At 49.3% G+C, this 22,759-nt stretch overlaps 1 protein-coding gene across 1 annotated transcript in view; it reads left to right on the top strand.

Moving 5' to 3' along the window:
- The first annotated feature begins 6,411 nt into the window (after window positions 1–6,411).
- The window catches only part of RTDR1 (rhabdoid tumor deletion region gene 1), a 66,327-nt gene continuing 49,979 nt past the window's right edge, over window positions 6,412–22,759 (top strand). The window contains exons 1-3 of the mRNA XM_006901407.1: window positions 6,412–6,610; window positions 8,472–8,574; window positions 16,650–16,768. Coding sequence (XP_006901469.1) covers window positions 6,412–6,610; window positions 8,472–8,574; window positions 16,650–16,768 — 421 coding nt within the window. The remainder of the gene's footprint in view (window positions 6,611–8,471; window positions 8,575–16,649; window positions 16,769–22,759) is intronic.

The following is a 22,759-nucleotide window of genomic DNA, read 5'->3' as shown; positions in this document are numbered from 1 at the left end:
GAATAGCTTGACTTTACCTTTTCCAGGATAGACCTGCTAATTCTTTTGGCAGTCCATGGTATAGTCAACACTCTTCTTCAGCACCACAACTCAAAGGCATTGATTCTTCTTCTGTCCCTCTTTGGTTATTGTCCAGCTCTCTGGTGGTAATTGTGCAGACCATGGCCTAAATCAGGCAAACTTTAGTCTCTAGACTAACATCCTTACTCTTCTCTGGAGAGGTCTCTGACTACAGAATTTCCCAGTGCAATTTGTCTTTTGATATCCTGACTGCTGGTGCCAAGAATATTGATTGTGGGGCCAAGCAAACTGAAATTATTAACCATCTCAATCTCTTCATCTTTTACAATGCTATCAGTTGGCCCAGTGGTGAGAATCTTTGTTCTCTTGATGATGAGCCTCAGTCCATATTGCAGACTACAGTTCGTGACCCTCTGCAGCAAATGCTTCAAGCTTTCCTCAGTTTCAGCAAGCAAGGTTGTGTCATCTGCATAATGTAGGTTGTTGATGAGTCTTCCTCCAATCCTGATGCCACATTCTTCCTCATAAAGTCCAGCGTTCCGAATGAGCTGTTCCTCATATAGATTGAAAAGGAATGGAGGCAGGACACATCCCTGACACACTCCTTTTCTGATTTTGGACCAGGCAGTGTTTCTTTTTTCTGTTCTTTTTTTTTTTTACATTTTTTATTTTTATTTTTTTCTATATTTTATTAATTTTCATAAACATTTACAGAGATTTTGGGTTTCCATTCATTCCTTGTTGCACTATTCTCTCTACCCTCCTCCCAGTTTGTTCTTGTCCAAATGCCACAGTGCTTGTCAAAGCCAGTTCTGATTAATCTTCTTTGTCAGTGTGTCCTTTGCCATTCCCTATCACTCCTCCCTGAGAGAGACTTCACCCTGAGTCATAAGGAAAAGGGGATGGCGTATTCTCTTAGCTACTTCCTGTCTTTTTTCTGTTCTGACGACTGCCTTTTGGTTCAAGTATAGGTTTTGCTTGACATAATAAAATATTCTTGGATTCCCATTCTTTTCAAGGTTAGCCACAATTTGTTGTGATCCGTGCAGTCAAATGCTTATTTTTTAAAATTATCCTTGTCTATGTTATATTGGTTTGCTTACAAAGTTTGTATGCATTGTGATTCACAGTGCTTTTGCAGTCAATGAAACACATTCCTCTTGTACTCTTTGCTTTCAACCAAGATCCATCTGACATTTGCGATTATATACGTTGTGCTTTACTACTTTTCTATGCCTATTGTCACTCCATCCTTTCAAAACCCTATTGAACTTTTCTCATTACTCCACCCCCCTTCACACACTAACCTCAACTATCCCAGTGATTTTCCCTCTCCCCTTTTTATGCTCACTCTTCTTTCCTTTCCCTTTTGAGCATTTATACATATATTACTTAATTGTCCTATTATTTTCACAATAGTAAAATAATAGAACTTATGCAATATTTGTCTCTATGTGACAGATATTTCACCTAGCAAGATGCTCTCAAATCTCTCCCAAATTATGTAGCATTTTACAAAATTGTTATTCCTTAGTGCTGTACAGTCTTCCATTGTGTGAATGTACCACAGTTTCTCAGTCCATTCATTTGTTGATGGGCATTTGAGGTGCTTCCATTTTCTTGCTGTTGTGAATTGTTAAACCCTGCTATGAGCATAGGTATATATAAAGTGGGTTTTTTTTAAACTTGTAAAGATTTAGGTGAGAAGGGGTTCATTTCTATGCATAAGGGAGGTGAGAAATTACAGAAAATGGCCTAAGTGTAAGGAGTTATGATGACTGGGTGCACGTGCAGCTGACTTCCCAATGTGGACACGGATGCAAAGGCTTCTGGGTCAAAGTGTAATGCATCGTGTCCTCTGGTTCCCTTCACCTGTGTAGCAGATGGCTTTACTTTGATCACAATTAGTGATCCTGGCACATGCTCCAGAAATCGATTGGAACTGGTCTCACTTTAGACCAGGCTTTCCGGAAGTTCATCTGTAGAGTGATTTCTTACCAAAAGGGGAAGTTAGCAATCACCAGATGTTAATGGGTTGGTGCTGTTGTTATGTGTTGTCAAGTCGCCTGCGACTCATAGCGACCCTATGTACAACAGCCCTAAACCCTGCTCTGTCCTGTGCCAATCTCACTGTCTCCAACACACCTATCCCCATTATCCCAGCCACTGAATCAATCCACCTTAAAGAGGGTCTTCCTCTTTTGTGTTGTCCCTCCACCCTTCCAAGCATGATGTCCCTCTCCAAGGATTGCTTCCTCCTTGCAACATGTCCAAAGAATGTCAGATAAAGTTTCAGAGTCCTTGCCTCCAAGGAGCAGCCTGGAGCATCTCTCTAGGATGAACCTGTTTGCTTTCTTAGCAGTCCGTGATATAGTCAATACTCCTCTCCAGCACCACAGCTCAAAGACTTCAATTCTCCTTCTATCATCTGTAGTCATTGTACAGTTTTCTGATGCATAGCAAGTGATTGCAAAGACCATGGACTATATCAGGTGCACCTTAGTTTTCAGACTGACATCATTGCTCTTTAGTACTTTCGAGAGGTCCCTAACAGCAGACTTTCCCAGTACGTCTCTTGATATCCTGGCTGCTGGTGTCAAGGGTGTTGTTGACTGTGGAGCCAAGCAAACTAAAACTGTTAACAGTCTCAATCTCTTCACCATCTATCATGATGCTGCCAATTGGCCCGTGGTGAGAATCTTTGTTTTCTTGATATTGAGCCTCAATCCATATTGAAGGCTGCCGTCCTTGACCTTCTGCAGCAAGCACTTCCTGTCCTCCTCAGTTTCAGCAAGTGGGGTTGTGTGCCATCTGCATAACGCAGATTGTTGATGAGTCTACCTCCAATCCTGATGCCACACTTCTCTTCATACAGCCCAGCCTCCCAGATAATCTGTTCTGCATATAGACTGAAAAGGCATGGAGACAGGACACATACTTGGCATACACCCTTCCCAATTTTGAACCATGCAGTATTTCCTTGCTCTGTTCTGACAACTGTCTCCTGGCCCAAGTATAGGTTTCGCATTAGCACAATCAAGTGTTCTGGGATTCCCATTCTTCTTAGAGTTAGCCAGTTTGTTGTGATCCACGCAGTCAAATGCCTTTGCATAATCAATGAAACACAGATAGACATTCCTCTGGTAGTCCCTGCTTTCAGCCAAGATCCATCTAATACTAGCTACAATATCCCTAGTGCCATGACTCTTTCTAAACCCACCCTGTACTTCTGGCAGTTCTCTGTTGATGTGCTGTTCCAGTCATTTTTTAAATAATCTTCAGCAGAATCTTGCTTGCATGTGATATTAATGATATTGTTCAATAATTTCCATACTCTGTTAATGGGTAGCAGGGTTTAAAGACAAACAAAGGAGGAGCTGGGGATGAAGCTCCAAGATGACCAAGGTGAGCCCTTGTTTCCTCTCCCAGAACCATCCGAGGGAGCGTTTTCTCCATACGGTGACAAGGCTGGAGTACTCTTGAGAAGGGCTTGGGCTAGTATGTTGGATCCACCCCAGGGGGTTGGCCTGACCTGAGCCATCACCAGGGCAGTCAATCTGCAGAGCAAATGTCTTGAGGGCCAAGGCTGGGGAGTTTGGGCCAGTGTAATTTAGGGGAAGCTAGACTAAGGTGCACCTGACTTAGGCCATGGTCTTTTCCATCACTTGCTATACATCTGAGAGCTAGTCAATGAATACAGATGAAAGAAGAAGAATTGATGCCTTTGAGTTGTGGTGCTGGAGAAGAGTGTTGAACACCCCATGGACTGCCCAAAGAACAAACAGATATGTCTTGGAGAAAGTGCAGCCTGAGTGCTCCTTGGGTGCAAGTATGATAAAGCTTTGTCTCACACAAATTGTCTACAATTCGACAGCACTTAACAACAACAACAACAACAACAACGAGAGAGACTGTTGGCCTAGTGGATGGAAAGTTATGCTACCAAACCAAAGGTGGGTGATTTAAATCTGCAGCCCTCAGGCCTGGTTTTAACTGTTTTTGGTCAAACATTCTTCTAAGCGGTATAGCACTGGTCTGTGCATTGCTGTACAGAGGTAACTCGTGGTTGCTGTGATGCTGAACACTGTGACACTGATGTGTCAAATGTGATAATGATTACCCAGGGTGGACAGTGTTTGGTGGAGTTCCCTGATTAAAACAAGATTAGAAGCAGGAGTGGCATCCACTTCCAAAATAAATTGCTTCCGGAAACCCTATGAACATGGAGAAATGATGAAAGTTATACAAGTGTTCAGGTCTTTCATTCAAAGGGTCACTATGAGTCGTCTACGACTCAATGGCACTTAACAACAACAGCAGCAACACATACTTTTGACATTTTATGAGTTAACAACAACAGCAGCAACACATACTTTTGACATTTTATGAGAGTTTATTCTTTGGAAAGGGACATCATACTTGCATAGATGGAGAATCAGAGAAAGAGGTAAAGACTCCCAAGAAGACAGATTGACAGGTGACTGGAGCAATGGGCTCAAATGTCAATGAGGATGGGACTCATGGGGTTGCTATGAGTCTTATGTGACTGTACAGCATCTAACATAGTTAATCTGTCTGTTCAAGAGCACCTTCAAGTCACATGAAAAGTCTTGAAGAAATGGAATTGGCTCCACTGTCAACACTCATGGAAACAGCCAGCACGACAAAATTAAGGCATGAATTGCACTGGACAAATCTGCTGCAGAGGCTTCCTTAAAGCAGCTGAGAACGTTAAGTCATATATCCTTTGGATGATTCGGGTACGCCTTTCCCACACATGGTCTCTCCAGTTGCCTAATAGCAACGATGGGAAAGGGAGACAGAAGAACGGTGGGGTGAACTGTGGCGCTGCGGAAGAATGAACATACCACATGCTGCCAGGGACGGAGCTGGAGTCTCCTCGGAAACAACGGGGTGGGGATTTCAGCTTGCTTGGCGCGCGTCATCAGGAAAGCCCATCACATCCAGGCCAGCGGAAAGAGGGGCACCTCGGTGGGTGGGTTGTCACAACAGCCGAAGCAGTGGACACAGATCCATGATCGTAAGCACAGTGCTGCATCAGGAATTGTTCGATAACTGCCTCTCCCCCAGGCGATGATGTGCCATCTCGTGCTCCTGTGGACACTGAGGCGTCCCAAGTTCCATCTCTCTCTGTCTTTCTGATGCCCGCTCAGCGTCAGAGTCGCCACTTTCCCCACCAGCTCTTCCGCGACCCGGGGCCCTGGCTGCGCATGCGTGGCGATTGCCTGCGCAGCTGGCGTTGGTGGTCACCTAGCAACCGCGTCTCCTGGCAACACACGCACATCCAAAGGACCCGCTGCAACCCGCGGACAGGTGAGGTCAGGACAAGACAGACGGGGCCCAGGGCTTCAGGGCTCCTCTGGACCCACGAATGCGGCCCTCACGGGGTTAGTCCGCTTTTCTCTAGGCAACAAGACCCCCGAGAGGGCCAGGGCCTCTCCCCGGCGCCCGCCGTCCCCCCACTCTTTCCCCACCCCTACCTAGGCCTGGCTCCTCTCCTTCGTGGTCACTGGATGCCTGCCCTCTCCTCAGATGGAGCTGAGTTGGCTCTGACCACAGACTTGCCACTCCTGCCTAGTGTGCCAGGCCCATGGGTCAGCTAGCATCACCACGAAGAAAGAGGAGAGGAAGCGACCTGCCAATGCCTGACTCATAGCTTCAGTTTAAACCAAGCCTATGGGCTCCGGGGTCGCCCCTGACCCCCACGGCTTTGGCCTCGTAGTGGGAAATCCAGGGTAGTCTTGAACCTCCAGTTTTGGGGTTATCAGCTGAGTGCATCCACCGTTCACACTGCCAGGGGCCCCTTGCTTTAGGTGGAGGGGGGAAAGCATTTCTTCCTGTGGTTGGCTGCAGCCCTCTGAGGCCCTAGGGATGAGTGACAGGCCTGGCCCCTGGCGCTGGCTCTCATGCTGAGGGATGCTTTGCAGAGCCCCAGCGTCACCATCTGAAAGATAGAGATAATGCCAACCCTCCTCCCCAGCTAGTGCAGCAAGCTCAGATGCTGCAGGTGCTGCTGCCCTGGGGCTGATGGCGCAGGTAGTGACCGTCTGAGTGCGCTGGCTTTGCCTTGTTCCTTTCAGCGCTTATGACCCAAAGTGGGAAGTCTATGTTAGGGGCATCAACGGGGGTCTCCTCAGCCTGCACTGCAGTCCTAGCTGAACCACTATCCACCTCTGTCTGCCCAGCTGTAAAGTCGAGTGGGCATGCCTGCCCATCAGCACACCCAGATTATTTTGAGATCAAATGAGAAGAGGCTTCGAAAGCACAGTGCTGGGGATGATGGTGGTCTGTCACTGTTGCTCTTTATTTAGTGACTTCCACGGAGCTTCAGTTTGCAAGCCCACAAGCACCTTCTCCCAGCGTGGAGGGATGGCTCACACCCGGATCTCCACGTACCTGCCCCCCAACATCAACCCTGCCCAGGCTGCCATTGCCTATGGCTGTCGGGCCCTACCCAAGCTGAACGAGGAGCTGCAGTCGGAGGACCTGAAGACCAGGCAGAAGGCCCTCATGGCTCTGTGTGACCTTGTGCACGACCCTGAGCATGTCTACGTGGCCATTGACACTGGTGAGGCCCCAGTGTGGCAGGGCAGCTGGATGGCCCTCCTTGCCTGGGCACTGCCCCCCCGAGCCATAGTGCGCCTGTCTGCTGTGCCCACGGTGTTTCCCTGAAGCAGAGTCCTGCTGAAGCCAGGCCCTTGCCGCTTGCATCTTGTCACCACAGGGAGGTGGAGGCCCCTGGCACCATTGCCTGGACCCCCAGGCCCACACCAGTCTTCCCTGGGAGAAGACAGGGTCCAGGGGGAGCCTCAGGTACTAGTGATTCTTCTACAGTAAGTGTTGTATGTGCCATGGAATTGGAACCGACCCAAAGCTGACCCTCCAGAGGGTTTCAGAGGGTGTAAATATCATGGGAGGAGATTACCTATCTTTTTTCCTCAGAGCAGCTGGTGAATTTGAACCGTGTACCTTTGAAATTGCAGCACAGCTTCTTAGCACGCAGCAAGCAGGTGCAGAGCTCCCCTCGCTCAGCAGTGAGTTGTTAGGTGCTGTGAAGTCAAAACCAACCCATAGTGGACCCTCCAGTGGGTTTTCAGAGGCTGTAAATCACACTGGAGGAGATGCCCATGAGCTGATGAGGGGCACACTGCCTGTTAGCTTGTCTGCAAAGTCATATAGGAGGGAGTGCACATCCTTAGTGACAAATAAAACCCAGACTCTGGGAAGGCCTGTGAGCCCAGGGTTTCCAGATAAGTGAATAAAGCGGGATTTGTTGCTGTCCATGCAATGTTTCCTGTGTACAGTTCAGTGACACGGGTTCCCTCCTTCATGCTGGACACTCACCCCAGCATCTGACATTCCCATCCCCACACAGGCCCTGCCTGCTTCCCAGGCCATGCTCCTCCTCTCTGTCAGCCCCCCGGGGACCATCAGCCCCTCTGGACTTGTGCATCTGCCTGGTCTAGACATTCCACTCCATGTGTTGACGGGAGACCTGGGCTTCTGTGATTGACGGACATCGCCAATGTGACATTTCCGTAGCACGGGGCAGGACTTCATCAGCCTACAGCGCTGAGTGCCTGACTCAGGTGGGGAGCTGCAGTGAGACCTCAGCCCTCCCGTGTAGATGTCATGCTGTTACCAGAGGGCACCTGGTACTCCCTTTAGGGTCTGCCTTATGGTGGGTTGTGTGTCTCACTGTTACCACAGAGCCCCCCATGTGTTCCTTATGGGGTCTGCCTGGTGGGGGTCTCACAGTTACAACAGGGGGATCTTCCTAATGGGGGTCTCACTGTTAAAACAGGGCACTTTGTGCTTCCTCTGGGGTCTAACAGATTGGGGGATGTCTCCCTGTTACTCCAGGAGTATCTTCCCTCTGATGGGGTCTGCCTGATGGGGGGTCTCACTATTACCCCAGGGGTGTGTTCCCTCTGGGGTCTGCCTGATGGGGGTCTCACTGTTACCCCAGGACCCTAGTGTGCTCCCTCTGGGGTCTGCCTGATGCGAGGGTCTCACTGTTAACCTAGGGCCCCATATCTTTCCTGTGGAGTCTGCCAGATGAGGAGTCTCACTGTTACCCTAGTTCCCCCATTTGTTCCCCCTGGGGTTTACCTGATGGGGGTTTCACGGTTACTCCAGGGTCCCCATGCTTCCTGTGGGGTTTGCCTGTGGGGAGTCTCACTGTTAACCCAGGACCCCCATATGTTCCCTCTGGAGTCTGACTGAAGGGAGGTTCTCACTGTTACTCCAGGAGTTTGTTCTCTCTGAGGTCTGCCTGATGAGGGGTGTCTCACTGTTACCTCAGGACTGTGTTCCCTCCGGGGTCTGCTTGGCATGGCCTGGGCGGCTCTGGACACTCTAGGTTCTCCCCGCAGCCCGCTTGAGGTGTGGAGCTCCCAGGCAGGTGCTGATGGACTTCTCTGCCCCAGGCTGCTTGGAGAGCTTGAAGGCTCTACTGAAGGACAGAGATGACATGGTGCGGATCAAGACCACTGAGGTGCTCAACATCATGGCCACCCATAACGTGGGCAGGTGGGTCTATCTCAGGGGTCAGCGGGGTCCACACCCTCCTCGGGCAGCGGGCCACGATCCTGGGAGTACATTGTTGGTTGCTGGCCTCCATGTGGGAATTTGGGGTCCTCTATAGGGCCTGAGAGGGCTCTGTGCCTCAGAACAGTTACTTCTTTTTTAATTTGAGTGAAAGTTTACAAATTGTATTGATTTTTTTTTCATTCAATCATTCATATACATTTTGTTTTAGTAGAAGAGTGTTGAGGATACCATGGACTGCTAGGAAAACAAACAGATTCATCCTGGAAAGGGTTAAACCGGGTGGCTCCTTGGAGGCAAGGATTCTGAGGCTCTGTTTAACATACTTTGGACATGTTGTAAGGAGAGACCGGTCCTTGGAGAGGGACATCATGCTTGGGAGGGTGGAGGGACAGCGCAGGAGGGGAAGGCCCTCTATGAGATGGATTGATTCAGTGACTGGGGTAATCAGGATGGATGTGTCAGAGACAGTGCGATTGGCACAGGACAGAGCAGAGTTTAGGGCTGTTGTACATAGGGTCACTATGAGTCGCAAGTGACTCAACGGCACAGAACAACAACAACAACAAACAACATTAATCACAGATGATTAATATAGCTAAATAATTGTCTCCTTCCATGCATTTAACTGCCTCTGAAAATCCACTGGAGAGTCAGCTATGAGTTGGTTCCAACTTGACATCATAGTACAACAATAACAATCATCCCTTAATTATAGGTTGTCTGATTCAGAGTAGCCCTTTCCAGTCCATCTCTGCTCACTAATGTCTAGTACGTTGATTTTTATGAGTTCCATTTCATTCCTAACAACTTCCAATTTTTCCTAGATTCACACTTTGTACATTCCACCTTCAGGTTATGAATGCGCAGCTGTTCCTCCTAATTTCTTCATGCCTTCCAGTCTGAGGGTCTCTACTCTCAGTACTATATCTAACAATGTTTTTCTGCTATTCACAAAGTTTCCAAAGGCTGTTATTTCAGAAGTAGACGGCCAACCCTGCTGCTTTGTCTGTCTGTCTGTCAGATCTGTTGAAACCTGTCTTCCATGGGTGACCCTGCTGGTATTTGAAGTACTGGTGGTATGGCTTTCAGCATTGCAGCAGCCTGCAATTCACTCCAGTACAGCAAATAACAAATTGTTGTTACGTGCAGTCGAGTCAACGACGGCTCATAGTGACATTGTCAACAATAGATCTAAGACTCGCCCTGTGCTGTGCCCACCTAAGCATCTCCGATACACTTGAACCTGCTATTGCAGTAACCGTGTTAATCCATCTTGCTGAGGGGCTTCCTCTTCTGTGCTGAATTTCCACCTGCCCAAGCATGTCAAGTGGTGTACTCAAAAGAGAAAGTACAAACCGCAAGTATACACACACTCACTCACTGTAAAATATCAGCAACATGCAAACCACTTCCCCTTCACCCCAGTTACAGCAAACTGACAGCTACGTGCTGTGCTAAGTGCTGCTGTTGTTGTTATGTGCTATCGGGTCATCTGCGACTGGGCTGGGCTGTAGCTGTGATGGTGTATACATTACCACCACGGGCCGTGCTGTGTGCCAGGCTGGTGTGCTTGTTGCCACCATGAACTATGCTGTGCAGGTGTGCATATTACCACCAGGGGCCGTGTTGGGTGCTGTGTGCCATTGTTGTTGTTGTTAATGTGCTGTCGAGTCGCCTGTGACTCATAGCAGCCCTATGTACAGCAGCCCTAAACCCTGCTCTATCCCTTGCCAATCTTATTGACTTCGACACACCTATCCCCATTCCCCCAGTGACTGAATCAATCCATCTCATGGAGGGTCTTCCTCTCCTGCACTGTCCCTCCACCCTCCCAAGCATGACGTTCCTCTCCAAGCAAACCATAAACTAAGCAAGCGTACATATATCACAAAACAAACTTCCATGCTAAGGGAAGGGTGTGTTCAGGGTACTAAGAGGTTCAGTGTGGGTCAGAGCTGCCACTGACCACATAGGAGCCCAGGCTAGGCTCCCTGGCTAAAGAGGGATGGGTGCATCCCAGTCAGAGGAGGTGACCCCTTGACTCTGGGCACTGAGTGCAGCCAGGAGGGGCAGAGTGCACAGATCTGAGTCTCTGGCTCCAGACACAGGATGCAGGGCCCAATGTAGCTATGGGCAGGGTGGAGTGAGGTGGGAGAGGAGTTAGGATGGAGGGGGGAATACAGCCCACAGCCTGGTGAGTAGTGGGGGTACAGGGAACAAGGGGAAGACAGACCTTTTCAACTGTGTGGACACCATGCTCCTGGGTTCTTATGCCTTGTGGACAGCTGTTCAAGGTGGTCTTACTGCCCTGGTTACAGTTTTGTGCTCTCTTGTTCTTCCTAGTCAAGGTTTCAATTTTGTGTTGCAGCCTTTTCAGCTTATCTGGATGCAGCATGAGATGGTAGATTATGTGATCAACTATGCCAGGATTGACAAATTAAGGAAGAAGAATGGTGGTGCATTCAGTTTCAGATCCATCCCAAGGTACAACGCTGTGAATGATAGGATACTATCACATAGGATAGCCTTTCGCATATAAAGACCAGTTAATACAACCATTATTCAAATATATGCATCAACTTCTAAAATCAAAGATGAAGAAATTGAGGATTTTTGAGAGCAAAAGGTTCTTACAAAGACAGAGGAGGAAGACCAAAATGGATGTCAGAAGAGACTCTGAAAATGGCACTAGAGTGTCGAGAAGCCAAAATACAGGAAAGAAGTGCAGAAGTAAAAGAGATGAAAAGTAGATTTCAAAGGGCAACTTGAGAAGACAAAAACAAAGTATTATAACAGGATGTATGAAGAACTGGAGCTGGAGAATAAAAAGGGAAGAATTTGCTCAGCATTTCTGAAGTTAATAGAACTGAAAAACAAATTCAAGCCTTGAATTGAAATACTGAGAGATGCTATGGGTAAAACAGCATCCTTCCTGAATGATCCGGGAAGCATCAAAAGAAGATGGCAGAAATATACAGAGTCACTGTATCAAAAATAATTTGTTGACACTGAAAATTTTCAGGAAGTACCCCATGAACAAGAGCCAATGGTAACAAAGGAAGAAGTTCAAGCTGCACTGAAGGCATTGGCACAAAGTAAGGCCCCAGGAATCAATAAGACAACAACTGATGTGTTTGAACTAACAGATGCAGCCCTAGGCATGCTCGCCAGTTTATGTCAGGAAATCTGGAAGACACTACTTAAGTGGCCGGCTGACTGGAAGAGATCCATATTTGCTCCTATTCCCAATAACAGTGATTCACCAGAATGCAGAAATTATTGAACAATATAATTAATATCTCAAGTAAGCAAAATGTTACTGTTAGAACGTCCAAATGGCTAGAAAGTATACACTGAGGAAGAACTGTCAGAAGTTCAAGCTGGGTTTAGAAGAGGCTGCAACACAAGGGACATCATTGCTGATGTCAGATGGATCCTAGCTGAAAGCAAAGAATAACAGAGGAATGTCTGTTTGTGGTTTATTGACTAAGCAAAGACATTTGACTGTGTGGATAACAAATTACGATTAACACTGAGAAAAATAGGAATCCCAGAACTTAAGCTCATGTGAAACCTATATCTAGACCAAGCTGTTGTCTGAGCAGGGAAATGGAATACGGCGTGGTTTAAAATCAGAAAAGGTGTGTGCCAGGGTTGTATTCTTTCTCCATTCCTATTCAGTCTGTATGCTGAGCAAATCATTCAGGAAGCTGCACTCCATGAAGAAGAATGTGACAACAGGATTGGAGGAGGACTCATCAACAGCCTGCAACATACAGATGACAGAACCTTCATAGCTCAAAGTGAGGAGGACTTGAAACGCTTGCTGCAGAAGATCAAAGACTGCAGTTTTCAATGTGGATTGCATCTCAACTTTAAGAAGACCAAAATCCTTACCACTGGACCAATAAGCAACATCATGATAGATAGAGAAAAGATTGATGTTGTCTATGAGTTAATATTATTTGGATCACACTCAACACCGTTGGTATCATCAGTCAGGAGATCAGGAGACATAATGCATTGGAGAAGTCTGCACTCAGAGACTTCTCCAAGTTACTAAAGAGCAATACTGTCAGTTTAAAGAATAGGGTCTACCTGATTCAGGCCATGGTCTTTTCAGTCACTTGCTATGTATCTGAGACCTGGACAGTGAATAAGGATGATAGAAAAAGATTTGATGCCTTTGAGCTGTGGTGTTGGAGAAGAGCACTGAATATCCCAAAGAACAAACAGGTATGCCTTGGAGGAAATGCAGTCAGCGTGCTCCTTGAAGGCAAAGATGATGAAGGTTCATCTCACACACACTTTGGCATGTTGCTTCAACAAAACGATGTCACAGTGACGGTAACAATGGAGATGACGAGGAAGGCACAGGATGGGACAGGGTTATGATCTGTTGTTCATAGGGTCGCTGTGAGTTGTTGTCCACTTGATGGCACCGAACAACAATCACCCTCTTGTTGTATACTCCCTCACCCAACTGATCATCTGTTTATTACTCTATCCTCTCCTTTCCCTCCCTCACCATCCCTGGTAACTACCCAAGGTGGCTCCCTGAGTGTAAGCCTTGCCTTACGTCCTGTAGCAATGGTCTTGTGTCCTTTTGTGACTGATTTAGGTTGCTGAGCGTAATTTGCTCTAGATTCACCCATCTGTGCAGAATTCCATAAATTCTGAACATGCTTTAGTGATTTCCACCATGCTCATCCGTGGTGTTCCTGACTCTGCTGGTGGTAATGCTCCAGTAAAGCACGGTATATGTGTCAGGTTGTCACAGCCGGTCAAACGCAGTGTCTACTCCCAGCTTTCTAGGGAAGCTCATTGGCTGGTTTGGAGAGTGTGCTGGGATTCCCACGGTTCTCTGTGTTGGCTATCAGTTGTTGTGGGGAGTGTGCTCAGGTGACTGAGGCGGCGCCGAGTATATTTGAACTTGGGACATTTCGGAAACAGTGTGTGGTTTTAAAATGGCCATCTCCCAGCGAGGTGCTTGGTCCTCACAGAACACGTCCTTTCAGGATGGCTGCTTTCTGGGTCACGCAGGAACCCCTCTCTGGCACATGAAGTTTCTTAGCAGAGTTAGAGGTTGTTAAAAGGGAACACACCTGGCGGTGCCCAGCTGCTCCTTCAGGTGTCTTTCTGAGTCTTGGAAGTCTACATCAGCTGAATGCTGGCTTTCCTGATCTGAACAATCTCAAGGGACAATATTTCAGCTCATCATGCAAAGAGGGCAAGGAGACAGGGAAATAAGAAAACAATTCCAGTTGTGCAGCTCTGTGACTCCCCCCCCCCCGTTCTATCCCTTCCTCCCCTTTGGAGACCCATGTATGTTTTACTAGTTATCCTTCTATTTTTTTTATTAAATTAATTAATTTATTTTTCATTTCAATGAACATCTACAGAGATTTTGGAATTCCATTCATTCATTGTTGCACCCTTTTCCCTGCCCCCCCACCCCCCGTTAGCTCCTCTCCTTGAAAAGCAAGAGAAAAACTCCCTCATTGGTACACAGTCCCCCCGCATTATCCTTCTATTTTTACAATGATGGTCTTATGCAGTATTTGTCCTTATAAAGCTGAGTTTGTTTACTCAGTATAATGCTCTCCAGTCCTCCCAAGTTATGTAATATTTTTCAAAATCATTGCCCCCGAGTGCTGCATAGCATACCACGATTTCTCAATTCATTCATTTGCTTTGGTGGGTGGAGGGCAGGAGTAAAGGAAATGGGAACTATCTGGCAGGGACCTGAAAAGACAGGGTAATGGTGGGCATAGTCCAATGTTGATTAATTTTATAAAACATAATAAATGGGAATGATTGTATGAAACACGATATGAATGAAGAATAGTGTGAAGCCCCTTGTTTATGAACTTTGTAGGCAAACCAGTGTAAAATAAAAATTTTTAAATAAGAAGGAAGTGATTCAGAGCAGACCTAGCAGAAATCCAGTTAAAGTTTAAAACAGTTAGACTTCCCCATCTCCTTCCTTGATAAGGTTGTCCTCGGTACAAGGCGAGAGGTCTGATATGCTAGTGGGAGGACGTGACGTCATGCTCAGCTGTAGACTGCAGGGAGCAGGTAAATGGCAACCAAGGGTTTATACTTGATCACTTTTCTTCAGAATTGTCTTTCTAGACTAAAAGGACACTCTTCTTTTTTAAAATATTAATAAAGAAATACATGTGTACATGTGCTGTTGAGTCAGAGCCGGCCGATAGCTGACCCTCCAGCAAGTTTCAAAGACTGTAAATCACACGGGAGGAGACTGCCCATGTCTTCTTCCCCCTACTAGCAGCTGGTGGATTAGAACTACATGCCTTTGGGATTGGAGGGCACCTTCTTACCACTAGGCCACCAGAGCTCTCTAAAGAGTGATTAGGCTTTTTTATTGCTTTCTCACCTGGTGCGGGAAGACTACTTCCAGATGTTAGCTGTGAAAACTTCATGAGCCCCAAAGGTTCAGTTTTGTTCATGAGGTCGTCCCACGAGCTGGGGCAAATTGGGGGCAGTGAACATTACCACGCAGTTATGACGACACATAGAGGTTTGAACAAGCCTGTGTGCTGGTGAGCTCATTTGCCAGTGAGAAGAGAAGGTGCAGACTGCAGGCAGGAGATGTGTTGGCACCTGCAGCGGTCCCTGCCCCGTGGGTGGGGGTGGCAGGCCAGGGCCGCAGGCTCAGTAGGGCCAGGACAATTTTACAAATGATGCAGCTGAGGCCTAGAGGGTCAAAGTGAGGCCCCAGACTGAGCCTGGCCACGGTACTGTCACAGCTGTACAGGGCTGTCACCTGCTGGCCATCCCTGACCTCTTCCCCAAGTACCATCCGTGAAACGAAGGTGGCTTTCGTTTCCTTGTGTGGAGTTAGGGGTGCCGTGGGCGCCAGTCAGTGAGGTCTCAGCCTCAGCTCAGCTCCTAGTTCCCGCTTGATGTGTGGAGTTGGTTGTGTTGGGGTGTTGTCCCCTTGCTGACCTATCAGGACACCACACATGAGGGAGCAGGCCGCCTGGTCCTGCGCCTTCACTGGCATCAGCTGCAGATCCATAAGGTTTTATTTCCTTTATTTTTTTAATTAATTTTAATGAAAGTTTACAGAGACTCATTGTTGCACTTTTCTCCCTGCTCACCCCCATCCCCCCAGTTAACTCTTTTCCTTGAAAAGTAAATCTCTTTCATTGTTATGCAATCCCTCCCCCCAAGTCCACTCCACTGTGCAGCTTTCATTCTGGACTCCTGTCATGATAATAATACCCAACCATATATCCCTTTTAAACAATTCTCTCCCTCATCTGTTTCAATGCTGTATACATCATTCATCCCCTCCTTCTCTGTCTTCCCTCAACCCCAATGTCAGTCCCATTTTACAACAGTGGCCCTATGCAATATTTCCCCTTTTGTGACTGAGATATTTCACTTAGCATAATGTCCTCCAGGGTCACCCATTTTGAATAATATTGCATGAGTTCCTTGTTTTTCAATGCAGCGTAATATTCCATTGTGTGAATATACCACAGCTTCTCTATCCATTCGTTTGTTGATGGGCACTTGGGTTGTTTCCAGCTCTTTCCTATTGTGAACAAAGCCGCGATAAATATGGGTGAACATATTTCTGTTTGGGTGGTGGTTATGGTCTCTGTGTGGTAAATTCCCAGTAGTGGAATTGCTGGGTCAAATAGTATTTCTATTTGCAACTTTTTGAGAAAGCGCCAAACAGCCTTCCATAGTGGTTGCACCATTTTACACTCCCACCAACAGTGAAAAAGGGTTCCAGTTTCTCCACAACCTCGCCAGAATTTGATGTTTGCCCTTCTGTTACATTTTGCTATTCTGACTGGGATGAGATGGTATCTCATAGTTGAAGATCCATAGGGCTTTACGGCACAGGTCGCCAGGCCCTTCTTTCTAGTCATCCTCGGTGGCTCCCATTCAGCATCACAGACAGCCCTCTCCTCTGACACCAGGTGGTCCCTGCCATGAGGGCCAGGGCGGGAAGTGCTGGCCCCTAGCGTGGACTGTATGTGGTGCCGGCGCTGACCTCACCATGTCCTCCCCAGGAATGGCTTCTTGAAGCATGACATCATCTTGGCCCTGGCGCCCCTGCTCAACGACCCCCAGCCTCTGTGCCGAGTGAACCTGCACCTGGCCTACCAGCGCCTGGCCCAGGTGCCTAAAGGTAGGCTGACAGACCCGAGGGCTGGGTGGGCATGCCACCTGCTGCTCCGTCTTCAGCTGTCCTTTGTTGTGACTGGGGTCTCACGTGGTGATGTGGTGGCATGATCGCATGTCTGGGGGATAGAGAAGTGACTCCAATGGGGACAAGGGCAACAGGCCACCTGAGGGCCTACACATGTCAAGTAGAGACGGAGTCCAGGGGGACAAGTGCCTGCTGACCACAGCCTGGGGGTGGCACTTGACTAGTCCCCTAATGCTACCAGTAGCTGACCAGAGGGTAAGGTGTGGGGCTGTGGAGGGGACACCTGATGTCCAGACGAATACCAAAGGCCAGCAATCAGGCAGCTGGACTGCCTCTGCTCCTCTACATGCCAGTTGGGGGGCTCTTTCTGAGGCCACAGATCCTCAGGCCAGTGGCCACTCTTTGGCTCAGAGCAGCCAAATGGTGGGCGAGCCATTGAGGGCTGGCATGCTGCCCGGGAATTAGCTGTGCTGGGATTCCTGTCTTAGCAAGAACTCCAGGCTGGATGCTAGGAAACAGTTTTTAGAAGGTTGTCAAGCTAATTCCTTTGGTGAACCTGGTGCAGGAGGGAAGGTCTGAGGTGTGTCTCTGGGGGCCTCACTGGACAAGCAGCTGGAACTGCACCCTCATTGTCTGGTGTGGGAGCCAACCCCATTGCCCTCCTCTGCGGCTTGCCAGATGGCTGTGACCAAATGGTCAGTCAGTGAAACTGAGTCATGTGGACATGAAGCTGGGGGCTGCGGGCACACCGCTGTGAAGTCACACACTGATGCATTTCACCCTGGTTACAGGCAGGTCCACCCACCACGGACCTCCCCTCCCAGCGCCCTCCACCTGTGGTGCTGGTCATGTCCTGAAGGCGGTGTCCCTGCATGGTGTAAAGATTGTGCTCAGCTGCTGACTCAGTGGTCGGTGGTTCAGATCCAACCTGGACATGTAGACTCATGATCTACTTCTGTTAGAATTCCAGCCCAAATACCCCACAGAACCCTTCCAAGGGGCCCACGGGGTAAAACTTCTGTGCTGACTCTATTTACTGCCTGTATAATACTATACAGGCTGCATGTGCATGTGTTGCTTTGTGTGTCTTAAAACTGTCCAACTGTTGCCCTGGGTGAAAATGGATTTGATTTGGCAGCTGAGGCCACCACCACCCATACTTTGCTGTGGGGCCTTGTACTATTGTGAAGACAGAACCTTGCTGCCTGGTGTTCCCCCATGGAGCCCCCATCATCACTTCCGCCGTGCTCTACCCAGGAGGGGACCGGCAGGTGTCCTCACCACGTGCAGGAGCAGTGGCTCAAGCTTCAGCAGCATCAGGCTTGTTGCCAGCCTGCCCCGCCTGGGGCCTGGCAGCAGCCTGTGGGCCGTAGCCGTGTCCTACTTGCTGTCCTTATATCCCTGAGTCTGGAGAAATGGCCTGGGCTCGTGCCATCTCCCACCTCTTAGAGATTAGAGGGAGTGGTCTATTTACCCTGGTGCTCACTGTTCTTGGCTTGTTGTTCACAAAACATGGGGTCTGTACTATTTCTGGCAGTTCAGTGGCTTTTCGCTTTGTTCGTTTGTTGGTACAACAGTGTTTCATATGGACATGATTTTTTTTTGCACTGGGCTTTGCTCCCCACCTCAGGTGCAGGATGTAAAGTCTCAGACAGTACCCTCTCTCCCTCCCCGTCCAATGGACCACACATGTGCACACCTGGCTGTGCTCCCCCAACTCCCTGCACAGTGTACCCCCTCAGAGACGCCCTCCATGTCCAGTGCACGTGTGCACACTTGGCTATGCCACCTTTCGCAGGATGGGCCATCTGTCATCTGTACATATTTGCTCTGTGGCTCTGCCTGGCCTTGTCATGACTAAGCTCGGTGGTGAATTTGGGGTCCTGGGATGTGCAACTGCTCAAAGAGAGGCTGGGGACCAGAGGGCCCCCTCTGTCCCACAAAACGTCCCAGCAGGGCAGCCTCAAAGAGGTCATCTGTAGGGCCTCCTGTGGGGGCAGCCATAAGACATGCATGTGGCAATGCGGCTGGATATTGAAGGATCTCTGGCTGGCTGCTTCCCGGGTACAGCTTACTTTTCATTATGTACTGGCACTTCCTGGGTCCTGGACCTGGGGTTGTTCGTCCATCTGTGAAGGGCAGTCTCTTGACCAGGTTGGCCTTGCCTCACGAGTCCCGGCACGGCCAGCAGGGGGCGAGGTAGGACCGGTGACCGCAAGGCCTATGTGCCGCTGGGCGAGGGGCGTGGCCTAGATGCCCATCAGGTCTCCTCACTACTCCTGCAGGGAGCCTCGTTTTGGAGAATAAAGCTCAGATCCTGGGATTGGTAATGGTATCTGGGACTTTGGGGTGCAGCTGGATGCCCCTCACTGCTGCTGCTGCCATTCGTTTGGTATCTGGGGCTTTAGGTGCAGCTGGACACTCTACCCTGCTCCTGCTGCCACCCGTTTGCCCCAGTGCACAGACTGCAGCGGCTGTGGCTGGCCCATGGGCACAGCTTGGCTAGTACCCTGCCCTCACTGTGGCGATGCTTCACGGTGGCACCCTCCTGTCTAAGTTGTCCTCCATCTGGGTCCTGGGTGTTACTGAGCAGACAGCTTGGTGGCCCCTGTACTCCTGTGGTTTTGTGGGCCTGCTGGGGCAGGAGGGGCCTGAGGCCACAGGGCCAGCCCTGAGCCCACTCATGGGGGTGGGGCAGGTGGGTGTCTCTGCTTTGACCCAGATGGTTCTTAGCTCAGACACTCTGACTCAGCCTTTTCTCATCACCTCCCACTGGGCAGGAGGCCAGGGAACCTGGCAGCCTCTGGGGTTTCCTCATGAGCTGGTCCACACCCCACAGCTTAGGGGCAGTGGGGTGGGACTACTCGCCGCAAAGCACAGGACATGAATGGTTTTGTAGGGATTGGGGAGTCAGGGTCAGCAGAGTGGGGGCCCACAAGTCTGTCCAGTGTCCATCCTAGTGTCTGAGTGTCTGCAAGTGGCATCCATGGGGCCAGGCTGTGCACCCAGCTATACAGACCTGCCCAGGTACTCTCTAGACACCCCTTGAGGCCCTCCATGCCCTCCCTGTGTGGAGAGAGGCACGGTCAGGGCATGAGGAAGATGCAGAAGTGGGAGGGGTGCAACGTGCAGCAGGCCTGTGGGGGCTCAGGGGTTGGCCTCTAGCTCTCTTAAGGGTAGGGATCCCCAGGATCTGCTGTCTTGGCTTGAGATAATTCTGGGTGCTGGAAGGCAGCAGAGCTGAGAGGAGTCCTTCTGGAGAAGCTAGATGAGCACTCCCCCCATGAGGTGCCATAGCCCCAGATGGGCATGGGTTAGGCCCCCGCTCACCTCAGGGGCAGATACACCACCCACTCCTGGGGAGGGACGAGAGGTATGGCTGAAGGATGGTGGCCAGGGCCAGGGCCTGACAAAGGGGAGGCTTCCCTTCCCCACAACTTCCCTCCATCCCTGAGCAGAGCCAGCAGGCAGGCATGTCCCTCTACTTTCCTGAGCTTGAAGATGCTACCACTGAAATGACTGTTTTCACAGTTGGCATGAAAAGTGCAAAATAAGTCTCCAAGATTCTAAACCACACATTACTCTTCCTACATGGAAAGCTCCTTGGGCTTTCACTGCCTGGTGCTGCAGGGAGGCTGGGCAGCTCACCCCACCCAGCTGGCTGGTGGTGCAGTGTGCGAGTGCATGCATGGGCTTACAGGTGTAAGCATGTAAGCATGCAGACACCCAAGAGAGTGTGCAGGGATGCATTAGTGTGTGGGCACATGGGCCTGTGTGAACAGAACATATGCATAGCCAAACATGAACGTGTAAGTGCATATGTGTACTAGTGTGTGGGCATGTGTGCTTGAGTGAATGTACACATGCACACACATGTACTAGGGTGTGAATGCATGTATGCATGGACACACATGCCTATGGTCACATGTAAATTACACAGATATAATGGTATGTGTATGTATCCACACCTAGGTAAATTAAGTGCACATGTGTATGACTGTGGGCACATGTGAATATGTATGTGCTTATACATGAATGTGTAAGGACATGTGTACTAATGAGTGAACATGCATGCAAATGAATGAGTACACGTGAATGTGAACATACAAGTATCTGAACACACAGATGTATTGTGTGCATGCATGTGTAGGCACATGTGTATATGTGTAAGTGCATGTATACTCACGTGAATACACGTACAGGAATGTGTGCGAGTGCTTACATGCACATGTGTTAGTATGGGCACGTGAATGTGTACACGTGTATGAACACATAAATGTACACATGCATTAATATGTACACACATGCACACGGTTGTGCCTATGCACATGTGAACACATGCATGTGTATACACACACACCATACACACATGTGTATATGAGTGTCTGTGTGCACAAGTGTATTGAGATGTGCACATGTGAATTTGGCATGTGTATATGAATGTATAAATGTACATGCATGGCTATATGCACTATTTGAATGTGTATGTATGCATGTGTGCACATGTACAGGTGTTTGTGTGTGAACATCACGTGTGTGTGCGTGCACGTACACGTGCCCCTGGAGGGCTCTGTGGACAGTCATGACCACCAGCAGGCTGCAGGGCTGTGCTGTACTCCCTGACCTCTAGTACGGCTATGGCCACTGCACTGCCTTGTTTAGGCTGAGCTGGCCAGCAGGCGAGTCTGAGGCAGCACTGCCCCTCGCTGGAGGGTTTCTGGCTCCCTGACCTTGGTCTAGGGCATGTTTCCTGGCTGTGCCTACAGCTGCTGGAGTGGGATGCTGAGTGGGGCATGTGTAAATGGTGAGCATGGCATTGGCTCTCGGTGAGGCTCCCTTTGTCCCCCGCCCCACAGTGCCTGGAACACTTACAAGCCTGCTATCTACACAGGCGGTCCTGGGCCCAGCCCTGCAGCCCAGCTGCCGCTGCCAGCAGCCCTTGGGTGCTGGCCTTACTGTGGGACACAGCTGGCTGAACTACTTTCTCTGCCCACCCAGTGGCCCAGCAGTGTGAGCTTGGCCAGCCTTTTTTTTGTCTTCTTGTGTTCCTAATGCTTGTTTTACAGGGATGGGGATGAGAGCAGAGAGGGACACCCAGCAGTCCCCAGAGAGCACACACTACTGACACCATGACACTTCATTCACGAGCTTTATTTTCTCAAAGTGGACAATCTGAGACCCGTGTGTTGTCACTTGCTGTTGTCCCACTGTGTGTGCTGACTCCTGGGCTGTGACCTGGCGCACATGGGCACCAAGTGAAGGGGTGAGAAGAGGGGCTTTGGCAAGGGCTCTGGGCCCCCACAGGGGTATTTACACGGCCCTTGTCGCAGGGCCTCACTGGCATCCGGCCCCGGCCAGGAGAGCTCCCTCAGGCGACAACGCTGGCTGCGCCGTCACAGGAAAATCGGCCATCTGCGGCCACACTCGATGCAGCATCTGCGTCTTCCACACGACAAAGCCACAGGAAGTGACCTGGGGAGTCCTGCTATGTTCAAATGCTGCCCTTTGGTCCTTGTGAACACTTTCTCAGTATGTCACGCAAATTTGTTAAATATAAATAAACTCGAAGCAGACTGTACCAGTGACATGGGGACTGGGCTCAGGGACGTCCAGCTCATCCCTGCCCTTGCAGTTGCACGGCTGCCTGCCCAGGGCTCCTTGGGGCAGAGGGCCTGTGCTGCCCAGAGAACAACTTTACGCTCAGCAAGCCAGACACAAAAAGGACCCCTGAAAAAAAAAATATGTTTGTAAAATCTACATTTAAAAAAGAATACTCAACTGCATTGGAAATTTCTGGTTTTTGTTGTTGTTTGGTTTGTTTTTTTCCCCCGCAAAACACCACAAGATTTGGCCAAAAAAGGAGGATGTCGGAGAAGAAAACCTAGGTTTCAGTTATAAAACATGAGACTCAGAGCAGCTGCACCTGGCGGCCTGTCTGCAGGAAATGGTCCTCTTGGTTCAGTTAGTTTT

This window comes from Elephantulus edwardii, unplaced genomic scaffold (genome assembly GCF_000299155.1).
Source record: "Elephantulus edwardii isolate Elephantulus edwardi_28Jun2011 unplaced genomic scaffold, EleEdw1.0 scaffold00325, whole genome shotgun sequence".
Lineage (NCBI taxonomy): Eukaryota > Metazoa > Chordata > Mammalia > Macroscelidea > Macroscelididae > Elephantulus > Elephantulus edwardii.
The sequence above is the reverse complement of the archived record's forward strand: the minus strand, read 5'-3'. Positions and strand labels throughout refer to the sequence as shown.